Source organism: Lycium barbarum, chromosome 2 (genome assembly GCF_019175385.1).
Source record: "Lycium barbarum isolate Lr01 chromosome 2, ASM1917538v2, whole genome shotgun sequence".
Taxonomy (NCBI): Eukaryota; Viridiplantae; Streptophyta; class Magnoliopsida; order Solanales; family Solanaceae; genus Lycium; species Lycium barbarum.
Window position 1 is genome coordinate 146,061,004 of NC_083338.1, and position 15,306 is coordinate 146,076,309.

The following is a 15,306-nucleotide window of genomic DNA, read 5'->3' on the forward strand; positions in this document are numbered from 1 at the left end:
TTTAATCTGATGATAGACCTAGGTGGCATTGATTGAATATTAATAAGTCCCTATATACAGTACACTTATAGTATGTACAAATTTAGATACGACTGGATATTTTGTCTCAGTAATGCCAATCAATATTAAATGCAAATGATTCATTCGTCTACAATGTCCCCACCAAAAAGGTCATGATCTGTTTTCAATGGACAACTCGAATGAAATTTAAATCTGTGACTTTTTAGAACTCTTCTCTTGGCATCTTGGTTCACCTTTGAGTTGAAATTTGCCTAACAAACACAAAAAAACGTATGAAGAAAGATGTGTTGCCAATATTTGATGGTACGTATATACTTGGAAGGATTGCACCACTGACCACTTCAAAAGGTTCAATCTATCTAGACGAATTAAACAGTCCCCATCTTGTTAATGCACGTAAGGGTTCCATGTTATGCCTCATCATATTGGCTCCATATGTTGTGTCCACTTATAACTTCTTTTTTCGGATACCCAAAGGTCTCGGATTTCAATTTTGGATATGAAAAATACAAGGAGGTTTTACCCTTTTTTTTATTTGCTTGACACAAAATTGAGTTACTTGAACTAATTTGGGGTTCGACAACTGGATGATCGTCGGTTGTCCCCTTTTGGAACAATTATTTAGTAATAACTCTCTTCTTATTTCTCTTGCAACTTATCGATCTTTTAGACTACAACCTAAATATCACTTTTAAACATATTGGAAATCTTATGAAAAACCTTTAGACCACGAGCTAAAACTTTGTTAGTTATTGCAATATTTTATTCGTAAGATTAAGCAATATACAAACAAACATTAGGCCAGTCTTACTTTGTCCGAAAAGGTAATTTCCCACGGACTATATTTCATACAACCTTTAGGTATAGGAACAAAATTTAAATAATAACCTAAAAACGGAACATTTGTACCATATTGTAACTATAAATCTCATCGATTCTTTCTAAAGAGGGTAACTGCTTTATATGAAAAGAGAAGTGGAGCATAATATGGTACAAAGTGTTTGAAAGATAGTTAAATAAAAGTATGTGCATTAAAATTAAAGTTGTTTTGTGTTGAGAAAGACCAAAAAGAACATAGGAAAGTAGTAGCAAAGAGAGTTATGTAACAGTTAGGTAAAGGTTGCGGATTGGGGCTAGTGGGACCAGACACACGTGTACTAAGTGGTCCATTTTAGAGAACATGTTAGACCACACAAGAATTTTGGCTGCTTAGTTAAGGTCAACATCTCAATCATAGAGCCATTATTTGAGTGGACATACTCTTTTCTCCACCAAAATTAGACACCACTCATATTTAAATTCCATCATATCATATAATATATCCTAAGCCAAAGATAAGAGATGTTTGCTTGTGTCTTGTCTTGACATACTACAATTCGTAGTGTCTTTTGAGAAATGGAAAAAAGAAGCACATAGTTTTTCAAGTGGCTAAGTGGCAAAGCAAGAAAAAGAGAGTTTTTCCACCAAAGATCTTTGTGCTTTAACCATGAAGTCTTTGTTCTATAGTACCATGTTTGTTTTCACAAACACATATATATAAGTTCAATGTTGAAAATAGTGAATTGTATTGAACTCATTGGATATTAGCCCCATCCGCCTCCACTCCACTTCCATAGAAAATCCAACCATCATTTCACAAGTTCAGTAGAATCCAATGCCTAGAGGGTCAGATGAGCATGGCGACATAATATAGAGTCCAACACTACAACCACTTCTCCCTATACGCCTAGGGCCAGACGAGCGTGGACGACATAATATAGGACGCAACACTAGGTAAACCAAGAATTGTGAGTCTGATCACTTCAGTACATGCGTAACCATCTAATCTTACAGTTCAATATGTTAAAAGAACATATTTATATTAACTTAATTATATCTTCAGCAAGCCTTACGTCAGCCATCTCCTATCGCGAGAAGATATCCACTCACTATCTTGACCAAAGGGAAGGCAATAACATATCCTCTTAACAGCAAAATTTTAGTTGTGAGTATTATTATGAGTGTACTTTATGGATTTTGTATAGTTGTTGTATCTTTTCATATGATAGGAGTGTACACTATAGCAAATGTTAATGATTCTCTCTCGAGGCTCCTCCCAAAGAGACCACACATGATTTTTCTGATTTTTTTTCAGATGAAAGAATGTCATTTGGACAAAGGAAAGAACAATTCCAGACCAAGAACAATTGTTGTGTTGCTTTCCAATACTCCAAATTTTTGGTACATTGTCTCATCATTGCAAGTCCAGAATTTACACTCATACCTTAAAAAAAATTGTGAAAAATTTCATAAAAATATAGTCGGCAAAAGAAATCAAGAATATGCTGTGTATTTACACTTTCCACATTAATAGGATAAATCAATCAGACAAAAATAGAAAACTATGGCTATACGAATCTCCACTTCATTTAAGATCATTTCATATCATCATCATACAGAATAAAATCAAAATGAAAAATAAGTTAAATATATATAAGCAATAAGTGCCAGTTTAGCTTGCGCTTCTTGCTAGAGTAGGGACTGATTAATGTATAATACAAGAATTAATTTAATGAGAAGGTGATCAGCAAGTTTCTCCTGGTAGGGAGGACAAAGAGGAAAACAAAAACAAAACTCAAAAGAACCCTAATCAAACTTTACTAACTAATGATGTTACAAGGAAAAATAGCGATAGTTTCCTCACTATTATTTTGAATATAATCATAGAAATTACCTCTAATGTGCTTAATAAGGCCTTGAATTAAGATGTCTTTAACATATTCCAAATGTGAACCATTTTTAGAAATGGCCCAACTATGTACTATGGCAGTTCAGAGCTCCATTTTCTGAGCTAAAGGAGGCAAACTAGAAATACTAATGCATGTATCCCACAAGTTACAGAAGCCCGTTTGCGTTCTTTGTTTTACTGAAATAGAAAGAACCATCGGGACAACGATGCATACCTCCCAATTGTGAAATCGTCTATGAAGACGTTGTTAGTATTGCTGCACCTCTGTTAAACTAGTCACTCACTGTTATATCTTCCATCTGCAAATATTAAAGTAAGGATTATCGATATATTTCAAGGCAAAAGAGTTCAGCGTGTCTACAGAAAGTGAGGCATCTACCTCCAAAAGGTCTTCGTCCTTCCATGGCTTCTTTCTTCTCTTGGCAGCTTGAGCATAGGAAAGGACCGTCCCATGGCCGTGAACTTCTTGCATTTGAGGAGCCCGCATGTATTGAAACACCTTGTCCGGGCTTTATTTCTACTTGACAGACGGCACATATGAATAACTTAAACATGTTGCAGACTGGATATTTTGCGTCTAACCTGCAATTATGGGAAGACAACAAATATAAACACTAGACCTGAGCCATCGCGATATCTGAAATGGGAACTCCAATTTACAATAAATGCATCAGAATCAGAGGTAAACCCAAGATTTCAAATTTATGAGTTCCTACAGCGATTTCAAGTTAATACAACAATAATAACTGGGCTTACAGTCAAATATTATAAATATTTAGTAGATTTTTTAATATATATATCTATATACAGGGTCTGGATTAAAATTATTAGGTTCACGTGAACCCGTAACCAACCCTCTTAATCCACCCCTGATCAAAATCACATTACACGTAAAGACACTCTTGATATGAGACAAACCTGTCTGAAAGTGATGCGGATCCTTCCTCAAATAGTTCTTCCACTACATCCGGTTCACAAAAATCTTTCTGAATATTAGAAGATGACTCGGAAGTCCTCTTGCGAAACATAGACTTGAATACTCCTTTTCCCGATTTTTTGGGTGGTGGCGCTGGAGGATTTGGTTTTTCTGGGAGCTGTATATCGATCACAATACAGGTTGTATCATCTCGAATCCCTTTTGGCTGTATGGCTTCCTGCAAATTGAAGGAAGAGTTAAGACTAGATAGAAGCAAAAACATCATAATAAATCAATTGGATATCAAGTTATAATCATACTTTAACAATTTGAGAAGCTGCAGCATCCGGAGGCATTCCACGACTACATTCAACAGCCGATTCTGCAGATAAAGCGTCCCAGACACCGTCACTTGCTATTACTAACCTTCCACCTGCTGATGTTAGCTGTTGACATAAGGTTTAAAATTGTTTAGAACAGATGTGACATTCAATAGAAAAAAGAAAGAAAAAAGAAGAGTTTGTGCAAATACAACACAAAACATTCATGCCCATCTAGAAGTTGTTATTCTAGATTAAAGGGAGCATACAAATGAAGAATAAAATCCCTTCTTCAGATAATGAAAAAGAATAAATCCACAACGTTCCGAGGTTTCTAGGCGGAGGAAAGCCAGGAACTGCATCAATTTCTACTAAATATTACATAGCTCACTATATTGTGTAAAACTTCTTTATGCAAAGATCCGAGGGTCTATCAGAAACAACCTCTTTATCCAAAAAAGGTAGAGGTAAGGTCGGCGTACACCCCACCCTCCCAAGACCCCACCTGTGGGAATATACTAGGTATGTTGTTGTTGTTGTTCTTTATGCTAAGATCCAGCAACCACAAGTATCACTAATGATGGTAACTTGCAATGACTTTGCATTTAAATGCAAAGATACCAAAAAAAGGAGATCGGGACGGACAAGCTAAAATCAGGAACCAATACAAGTTATCCCCCAATACTTGCACCAGTCAAGGTGGATTAAAGTTTTAAAGTCATTGTGTATCATCAAACAAGCATCCAATGGAAAACAAATAAAAATGTTGCAAAACGACTAGGCTCTGGAAAATCATTTACGGGAAAACTAAAGAAGAAAAGAAATACTGACTAAAGTCCACCTCACCGTCAAGCACGAGATTTATTGACATTCAATCAAGAAATACTAAATACTTTAGTGTAGTGCGTCAAGTCAAACTGTACTACTACCCATATCCCAAGTTTGACAATTATAGAATAGTGGGCAAGAAGTAGTCTTTCCAGGTGAATTTCAAGCGGCACATCTATTGTTGCAGATACACAAAGGAATCAAAGAGCAATGGGACCAACCTTCACTTGCTTCACATAGGGTACAGGAACTATATATTCGCCAACATCCATATCTCCAATGGATCTCGAAAGGCAGAGCCCACCAGGCCAACATCTCAAAGGACCAATCTGAAATGATATTCAATTACCGGTAAGACATAAAGCACATAGCTAACCCTCTTTCTGAAAGTTTCAAGTTGGGGGTGTGTAACATGACCACCAACATACCTCTGTACCACCACCAGCATTAAGACGACCAACTTCTCCACCACAAGCGGTTATACGTTCTCTCCTGTTCAATTAAAACCATAAACAATCAATACCTTAATGCAGGAGGTGAAAAAATACTAATTAATTGGCTAAAGGCATTAATCTTACTCCTCTTCATTGCACTCAAGCCTATGATCGGCTGATAGATAATAAATTCCGCCTTCAGCAGATTCTAAAATGCATCGAGAATCGCCAACTGATGCAACTGTTACAACCCATCCGTCAATTATAACAAACGTGACTGTTGTCCCAGAGGTTTTCGCTGCAAGTTTAACACAACACTATGTCAGGAATTATGCATAGTATAGTAGGAGACAATTAGATTGTTTCTTCCTTGAGAAAATTCAAACTATACTGGAGATATTAATATTAGAAGCCAAGCCAGAAGAAGAAAAAAAGCAGATAGCCAGAGCTGAAGGAAACATGCAGAATATTATCAGAAGCAAATACAAATCCAGAAGCCGCAAAGTAAATAACAAGTCTTGCATCAATAAATGGAACATAGTTAACTCACTGGCTCTCTTTATACACATCAAATTGCAATATCATGTTTCCAGAAATTAATGAAGAAACTAATTGTACCTCTTTCTTGGAAAGCTTTATCTGTTTTGACAAATCCGGCAACCAAAGCTCTAGGCAGTGCTGCAACCCATTCGTCTCTGCTAAGATCAGGAGGAATAGCACTCAAGACATTCTGCAAGAGATTTTCTTTAGCATATATAGCGGCTGCTGACCCGTTGTGCCCATCAAATAACTGCAAAGGTGGGAGATCACAAATTATGAGACAGCCATTATTTAAGAAAGGAAAAGGAAGTGTGATTATTCAAATTTAACGTCTTGAACAGAATTTCCAGCTCAATAGCAAAGATTTTAGCAAGAAGTTTGACACAGAAATGCTTTATTTGACACAAGCATAAAAGTTAAGAAGAAATTAAACACATCTCTCCTGATGGAAAAATATGAATTGAATCGTGGAGACAAAAGACATTATAAGGAAACATGCAACTCCAGGAAAAGCTAGACCAGAAGCCAAAACCTCTATCAGCTCAAAATACCTGCTAAAACTCCAACCATTGAGAAATTAGTAAATTTTGGGGGAAAGATAGGGGAAGTCTGACGACTAAAGAATCAACTCCGAAAAAGGGAAAAAAAAAAAAAAAAGAGAGAGAGAGCCTCAGATAAGGCCCATAAAATGAAAAAAAATGAAAAAAGACAAAATTAAAAGCTAATTCTGCAGAGTAGAAAATATAGCAATGTAACTATGGCAGGATCCAAGACCAACAACTTATAAAAGCAAAGGTGGAAACTATCTTATAAGTTTTAAAAGTCAAAAATGTAACTTGTGGCACAGAATCGGACAATCAGAGATATCATTATACTTCAATAAGCCGACCAAATTCACAAGGCATGCAAACCTAGACAACAAACAGCAGGCTAGTCTGTGATCAAAGTTGCGTCACAGCCAATAATGTCGTATTAGTCAGTTTCCGTGAATGCTTATCTGAACTTTAAGTTCCACATTCTTTTGATGAGTAAAATTATTTATTAACGATGGGGGGAACTTTTGGTATACAAGCTGAATACCAAAAAATAGAGAATCTACACAAAATCATCTCCCATCCCTTCAAACAATCTCCTATTTCTCTCCTTCTATGTAACTCACGGAAGAGCTAATGTGGCAAGATCTCATGCCTTCAGTGCCACTTGCTTAGTCGATACAACTTTTTTTTTATCTCCTTTCATTGCTAAATAGCATAAATAAATGCGAAGATCAAACTTTTGCAGTGAATCAACCGCGATATACGCCTCTACTTACTAGATACTGCAGTTGAATAAATGAGTTAGCAGTTCTTTGCCAATGATAATAGGAACAAACAAATAGTTTTCCTTCTTCAGCTGATTACTTGCATCTTACACAATCCATCTTAGACAACAAAGTCAAAGAAAGCAAAAATCTTAGGAAAATAAAGCATTTGCTGGATTCAACACGAAATATCTGATGATCCAACAACAACAAACATTAACACAGACACATAAAAAGGGATTGTAGCATTAGCATATTATAAAACATTTCCTCAAAAAGGCTAAAAAGCTTACTCCAAAAACAGAATAAGTGGCAACTCCATCACCCAAAACCCGCTGGCATTCGGTCTTAACAAGCGTAAAGTCTTCACCTTTTTTGCTCTGACTAGCTTGACCATGTAAAAGCTCAGGCCTTTCAATCTTCTCACTAGCCAATTCACGTTTCAACAACACAGACAATGGGACTGTCTGATGTTCACCCTTGGACAACATAGTTCAGTCCCTTTCCAAATCAGATAAAGATTATGTCTTTATTAATATATAAAGCAAAATGTAACTTCCCAAAATTACTCCTTCATTGGCTGTCAACACACTCAGTCAACGCAAATCCAAAGATGACCTATACACACACAAAAAGATTAATAACCCACATCAGTACATCTTAAAACACAAAATCTAGCCTAATATAAACAACAAAACTAACCTAATATAAACACAGAAGATTAGACACCCACATCAGTACATCTTAAAACACACAATCTAGCCTAATATAAACACAAAATCTAGCCAAATATCTAATCAAACACACGATCACACTGAATTAAATTTCTTCCACACACACCAAAAGTAAAGCATTATGAAATCAAGAAATCAAAACCCCAGATTCCAAACTCAAGAAACCTTTCTATTTTTAGTAAAAACCCAAGTTTTATATTTTTATCAGAATAAAATGTGAAATAACGTATATGGGTATCAACCAAAATGTAAAAAGAAAAACTTACAAGGTGAAAATGAAAATGAGAAAAGCAAAATATATTGAAAGGTCTTGGATTTTGGTCATTGAGAAATGTGAATCCCTAAAGTTTCATTATTATGTGTACCCAATACTGTTTTAATTTACCTTGGGTACAGAGAAAAAGAGTTGTCAATGTTTAAGCCTTTAAAGGTCATAAAAATGGAGTTTTTGGGCTTATTTTTTGTTCTCTTTTTTACTCTGTGCTTTGTTTCTTTTTCTGAGTTCTGAAAAAAGATACTCTATTAGATAAAGAAGGAAGAAGATGAAGGAAAAAGGGTGTTTTTTTGTTGTATAGATTTGAAGAAAATGGTGGTTTATTTTGTTGCATAGTTAGATGTAATGTAATAATAAGTAACATGTGCTGACAATGTCCAAGAAACGCACCGTTTGTTTGGTTTCGGCGTTAATTAAAAAAAACTGGAATATATGAGCTGTTAATGGCCTTATCCTGCGCCTTTCTTACCTTGTCTTCTGCTAGCTACATTGTGCACCTTGGCGCGTTTTTTTCTTTTCTATTTTGGGAAAAGAAAAACATTTTTGTTGAATCAGACTTTTTGGGAAGTGAAACTGAAAAAAGGGAAATGGCTCAAGTTATTTTCTTAAAAAAATTCTTAGAAAACTTTCCTTAAATTAAAATCTTCTCAAAGCTCCTGTTTGGTCATAAATTTTGGAGTTGAAACGTGAGACTTGAAATTTAAACTTGAAGTTGTGTTTGGACATGATATGCATTTTACTTGAAAATAAATTGAAGTTTTGTGAGTAAAAGTCCCTGAAACCCAAAAACTGATCTGCACTGATTTTCGAAACTTGAAATTTTTTTGAAAACAGATTTTTAAAATCTGATTCAAAATCTATTTACATAAAAGAATGGAAGAAGGATGGGGACAGTAATAATTGAATCCACAAAACGTGTCATTTTGTTGATAATTCATTTTGCATTCTCAATAGTATTTGTTTTTTTAGAGCAAAATTTCAGTGTATTCCAATTGTTACAATTCAAAAGGAGCTGGATAAAAAGTTATTCGTTCATTCCACTCTATCCATTTTAATATTGCATCTTCTACTTAAAGGAAAAAAGGGAAATAGCATCATATAGCTATAACATGACAAAGTATTGGATCCCACATATTTGTTGTGTCAGTGCTCATATTCGTAGTCTTTAAATTCTAAATTCTACCTACTAAAAAACCGAACACGAAATGAAATTGCAATTCATCAATCACTCACAAAATCATTGAGATATTTAACTTGTAGTTCTCAAAGGTAATCTACCCGGCCCTTTCCCTTTGAATAACCATTTATGAGTGTTGATTTGTAATTCTATTTTTTATAAAACCGAAATGCGTGACAATTCACGAAACGATAATCAATGTTGACTTAAAAAAAGTGATAAATTATCAAAAGCGAGATTAATAGAAAAACAAAATAGCAAAAAAAAAAAAATCTTGATTTAATAAGTAGACACTCTTCTTGAACCAAAAAATAAAGGTTAGGTCAACGCTCATTTTAATCCGGAGGGAGTAACATTTATTCTTTTTTAAGTGTCTAGCCACATTTGGGTCAACAACAAAATAGTACACCTAAATTCACATGCTATGGCTATATTCCAAAATGGGACCTTTTTTTCATGTGAATTTGGATTAGCTAGGACTCAAATTAGATATCAAACACACAGTGATAAACAAAAAAATATGACAATATCACCACCCAACAATGTTTAACTAATTTTTTTCAAAGGTGATACACGAAAAATTGCATGATTAGGTATCATTCACGTTGTTTCTCATATTAATTATATATACCTTTTTTTCAACTACGTTTAATCTCTATTTACTTTATTAAAAGTCTAAAGATTTAAGTTCTGGTCCTCGAAAGCTTCATGAAATTACAGTGTCTTTTTCTAAACTATATTATGTTACATAATTCAAAAAGAATTGATTAATTGAAGGGAAGCATATTAAAACTTTGGACTGACTTTCTTGTCAACAACTTCTGTTATGCACTTACTCTGAATAGGACCTCTTTACGTGTTAGTTCTATGAAAATATATTTATTTATTTTTGGGAGAATGGGGCACTTGGAGATCCATTTCATTACGGAAAAAGCCGACTTATTACTTGAGTCGGCCAATGAGTAACTGATTGGCACGTACTCATTAAAAAAGAAAAAAGTGTTTCTTATCAAAAGAATTTTTATACTCAAATCTTGAATACACCGATATCTAATTAAGAATGGAGATATCTTATTAATTTGCAACAAATGAATGGAAATGGTCATCTTGTTCATGACTTAACCATATATATATGGTTTCCTATTTTCCTACACGTGCACCACAACCATGTGATTAACGACCCGCATTAATAAATGTTTTGAAAAACAACTCGCATTGAAGTGTTTACACAAAAACAATTAAATTAAAAAATATCATTTAATTATTAATAGTAACAAGATATTTATAATAGATCAACTAACTTTTAGCTTTATAAATTAAAGTGCAAACAAGTTAAAGTAGTGTTATCAAATCATTTAATTAAGTAGTATTCTAAGGGGGGAAATAGGAAATTTGTGGAGCAAAATGGGATTTATATTGATAGAAGTGGGGTAGCATATCATATTCTCTGGTCTGTCTTCCAACCAAATGCTTTGACCTCCAAATGCACCCCCAATCCACGGCGTCAATCACACGTTCTACTTTCACAATTCCCTCTCTTACGCGCACCTCCCTTGCGTTTACATCAACATTTTTTATTTTTTGGTGGGAAAGAAGGTGGGGGAGGGGGTTGTGGAAATGTGGGAATTGAACGCTCATGGATAGGGGTGTTCATGGTTCGGTTTGGGTCGGTTATTGGTTAAAATCATAACCAAACCAATTTAGTCGGTTTTTAAATGTCTAAAACCATAACCAAACCAAGTAAAATAATAACCACCGGTTTGGTTATTGTCGGTTCGGTTCGGTTCGGTTTGGTTCGGTTTTTCGATTTATGACTAGCCGTGACAATTCAAATATTCTCTCTCTACATTCTTCAAATTTCTTATGAAGCTTTTTTTTCCTCATGGCCCACAAGGGTGAACTTTGCTGCACATTGAGGGAAAGACACGCTGTTGGCAAATTAGGTGGACCAAACTTGCAACGCAGTTTAGATTCAAAAGAACAAGTCAAACAGAGATTTCAAAATACAAACAACCCTTATGCTTACGACTTATTAGAGTTGGGTTTGGATTGTTGGACATATTCTTTTAAGACATGGGCCTTAAAAATAAGTAGACCAAAATTAAATTAATAATTAAAAGGTATAAAATATCTTTAATTATTTATGAAAAGCTAATATTATACATATAAATAATTATAAATTTTATGTATATAATTATCGGTTTGGTTCGGTTATTTATTCGGTTATTTTTTACTATAACCATAATCAAATCAAATATTATCGGTTTTTCAAATTTAAAATCAAACCAAACCAAACTAAACCAAATGTCGGTTATTTTATTCGGTTTGGTTAAATTTTCGGTTTGGTTTTGATTTTAACCAAAACTGTGAACAGCCCTACTCATGGATAAGGAAAAGCTAACCAACTAAGTTACTAACTCGTTTGGTCTGGAGAATTTTTTATTTTTTCGGATTTTATTTTCACTTATTTGAAAATCAGCGTTGATCATGAAAATTCCAAATATCACTTGAAGTAGAATTTAAAATTTGAAAAACACCTAAAATTCTTCACTTTTTTCACTTTCAGTACATTCAAACAATCAAATATTCTTTGAATGGGGGAGGAGAATCGAATCCTCACCGACAAGGTGAAAATTCAGATAGTCAATCAACTGAGCTACTAACTCGTTTGGCCATGAGAGTTTTTACTTTTTTCGATTTTTTTTTCCCACTTTGTTTGAAAATCAACATTTTGGATTTGGAATACGCCTAAAATTATGTTTTCACTTTTTTCACTTTCAGTACATTCAAACAATTAAATATTCTTTGCAAAAATTATAACCAAACACAACTCCAACTTCAAAATTTTAAATAAAATGAAAAATATTTTATTTTCATAGCCAAATGCCCACTAAGATTCCGCCATATGTACACTAATTATTACTTAACGCTTAAAGCAATTATATGGCTGTATATTAAGACGTTGAGTTATCATTTGCATGGATATATACATATTTGATGAATATGACTTCACTCATGACACGGCAAAATTTAAAAAGTTGGATACTACACGTAATTAATCAACCAAACTTCTATACATGCAACAACCATCGTGATCATTAGAATTTAGAGTCGTCATATTGACGAAAGAGATCAATATGGAACCTTTTCATCATTGATAAATCATCAACTATAGTGTTTCTAAATGTTACTACTACAAAAGGCTATACAATTGCTTGCTTGCTTGCTTTCTTATTGATTAAAAAATGGCTTAATGCATATGCGGCCCCTAAAATTGTCTATTTTTTTAAAATTTATTTTGGCACCTCAATTAAGTGTTGTTCCTATTGAACTCCTGAACTCGTCCTCAAGCGTGTCTATCAAACACAATCCGATTTACATAGTATTCCATCTTCAATGTAGCAACATGCTAATATATAGTCTAATTTAATTATGCTATTTTTAGTTAAGATTAGCAGCAATTGAGAGGGGAAAAAAAGTAGGACTGGGCATAAATACCGAAAACCAAAAAACCGAACCGAAACTTCAACAAACCGAACCGAACTAGTTTGGTTCGGTGTTTGGTGTCCACCTTCAAAAAACCGAAACCGAAATAGCCGAACCGAAGTTTGATAAAACCGAACCGAAAAACCGAACACACACCGAAATTAATACATTACCCAAAAAAATTAAAATAGTCCAAGCCCATTAAGTTTAAAGCCAAAAAAACCCAATTGTAACAAGCCCTCTTTTGCATTTATATCCCTAATTTTCTACTTCAGTTGAGAAAATCAAATATGTTAAGGAAGGCAACTAGGATGTGTCTTTAGAATTAATATATGTCCTTTATGTGTTTTCTTAATTATTCTTACGGTATGTATATAACACCTAGTAATCCTATATCATGGTTATAGTTTATAGTTTTCTATTGTTGTATATCCTGTTTGTTTGATTTTGATTTCAATTTATCAGTTTTATGCTTTATTGCTTTTGAGAATATGAATTAGTGTCAAGGGAATCGCTTCTAATATCATATCAAAAAAACCGAATTGAAAAAAACTTTAAAAAACCGAAACCGAAAGAACCGAACCGAACTAGTTCAGTTCGGTGTTCGGTGTCCACCTTCAAAAAATCGAACCCGAAATAGCCAAACTGAAGTTTGATAAAACCGAACCGAAAAACCGAACGCCCACCCCTAAAAAAAAGAGTTGCTATTAATTAAGCTAGCAATGTAAGTCGAATAGCTTACCACAAAATATTACTCCACCTTCATTTTCCCAATTTAATTTCTGCTTCTAATAAAAATCAAATTTAAGGGGTTTGATAGACACACTTGAGGACGAGTTCAGGGATTCAATAGGAACAACGCTTAGTTGAGGTGCCAAAATGGGAAAAAAAAAAAAATAAGTTTAGGGGGCCGCACATGCATTAAGCCTTAAAAAATATTCATGGTATTTATCCAGCAAGGTTGCCGATTAGTAGTTTATATGAGATTTATATACAGGTTCTGAAAATAGATTTTTTTTTTTAAAGAATACTTCCTCCTATAATGAATCTTATATGGCGTGAATCTAGATTACTCGAAGTCCCAAATTGAAAATCGGACCCCGTAGGAAACAAAAGAAAACTTTAAACAAACAAAAATAACTACTAATGCATGATATTTGGATAATTAATTTGTAGCGGAATAATCTGCCATGTTAACTAAGTGCAAACGTGCGATTTGGCTGTTGTACCAAAAACATATGATCATTAATAATATAAGAATTAATAGTACACAAGCTATAGATTCTTGATTAATTGTTCAATTTAACGAAACTAATTAAATCACCGTCTTAAATTTCTTTGCAAGAGTGGGTCAAATTGGATTACCAGTCAACTTCAGTTATCTGAAGACCAGATCACACGGGAAAAAGTGCAGCTGCCATTTGATTAATCCAGCTTTTAGTTTATGAATGTAACAAGTTTATAAAACATTATATTATAAAAAATAAATCAATTACACCTATATCAAAAAATAAAAACCAATCAAAATGCTTAATTCCGTCTCAATAAACACACGCGCTTAGACGGATCCAGCATTTAGACCTGATGAATTCAACCTTCAAAGATTCTTAGCATTGAATTCATTGTACTTTTATAATCAGGGTTTCAAACTAAGTATTTGTTAAGTTTTAGTGAGTTTTCACATATCTATGCTCAGAGTCAAAAATATCAAATTCAAATAAGACAATTTTGTTGTATATTAACTTTTAATCTCCTTATAGTCACAAAGGTAGTCAAAAGTCATTTTTTAAATTATAAGTTCCTATTTTTCCGCCACTAATTATATAATGTGGAGGGACAGCAGTGGACACACACAGCAAACGTAGGTTGTCCAAATTTGTATCAAATCATATTTCTGGAATAGCTAGGCTTTTTTTTGCTGCCATGGTCAATTCACACCCTAGATATGGGAATTTAGACCCAACTCCCTTTGTCTTGGTCAAAATATTATTTTAATTTATCAGTACCTCTACGTTGTATTTTTCCTCTTACACAATTGTTTTCTTCTTACAGCTTAGCTGTTGCTACCGCGTGAATTGTGGTTCCACATGTCCAGATAATTGTCTAACCAGTTACCCCCACCACTTAACACCAAACATATTATACCTAAATATTCGCGCAAGCTTAAATTAGTTAGTTTGACATAAAATGCGGATGCATATAAAGTTTTGCCATTACAAAATTTTAGTCCCTTGTGTTTGTAGGATCCATTTTTATGGAATTCAGGTTAATGGAATTGATGATTGGCTTACAAGTTGCTAAGCTGTTTTCAGCTTTTTTGAGTGTTTGGCTGGCGCTTAAAGTCATTTTGTGCTTAAAATAAGCTCAAAAAAATAATTGGGCCCATTTAAAGCAGCTTATCAACTTATTTTTTTTAGCTTATAAGCTGCAAACAACTTATAGGCTTAAGCCCATCCAAACAGGCTCATTGTTAGAATTACCTGTTTCGTTCTTACAGGACTAGAATATAAACTGAAAAATAAATGTGCAAGATCTAAATGGAAGAATA

The 15,306-nt window shown here is 33.9% G+C and overlaps 1 protein-coding gene across 4 annotated transcripts; it reads right to left on the minus strand.

The window, feature by feature from the left end:
• Positions 1-8,474, minus strand: LOC132627873 (probable protein phosphatase 2C 12). Of its 4 annotated transcripts, none has more exons than XR_009577990.1 (11): positions 8,088-8,474; positions 7,381-7,705; positions 5,866-6,037; positions 5,392-5,545; positions 5,242-5,305; positions 5,035-5,142; positions 3,986-4,111; positions 3,668-3,903; positions 3,129-3,331; positions 2,964-3,048; positions 1-272 (listed from the first exon to the last, which is right to left on the minus strand). XR_009577990.1 is itself a non-coding variant. In XM_060343486.1 (10 exons), the coding sequence occupies exons 2-10, from the start codon at positions 7,576-7,578 to the stop codon at positions 3,026-3,028; spliced, it is 1,284 nt and encodes a 427-aa protein (XP_060199469.1). In that variant the 5' UTR covers positions 7,579-7,705; positions 8,207-8,473; the 3' UTR covers positions 2,467-3,025. The 4 variants fall into 4 exon arrangements, 2 of the variants coding, with proteins under 2 accessions (XP_060199469.1, XP_060199468.1); XR_009577989.1 differs by lacking the exon at positions 1-272 and adding an exon at positions 1,034-2,284; XM_060343486.1 differs by lacking the exon at positions 1-272 and having other exon boundaries at positions 2,467-3,048; positions 8,207-8,473.
• Positions 8,475-15,306: the final 6,832 nt, after the last annotated feature.

What these genes read in the sequence shown, in the direction of transcription:
- LOC132627873 (XM_060343486.1), bottom strand. Translation starts at nt 7,578, where the DNA reads ATGTTGTCCAAGGGTGAACATCAGACAGTCCCATTGTCTGTGTTGTTG. An exon ending in CTTGAGTGCAATGAAGAGGA is followed by an intron (nt 5,306 to 5,391) that starts GTAAGATTAATG and finishes TTAATTGAACAG; the next exon opens with GAGAGAACGTATAACCGCTT. An exon ending in CAGCTTCTCAAATTGTTAAA is followed by an intron (nt 3,904 to 3,985) that starts GTATGATTATAA and finishes TTCAATTTGCAG; the next exon opens with GAAGCCATACAGCCAAAAGG.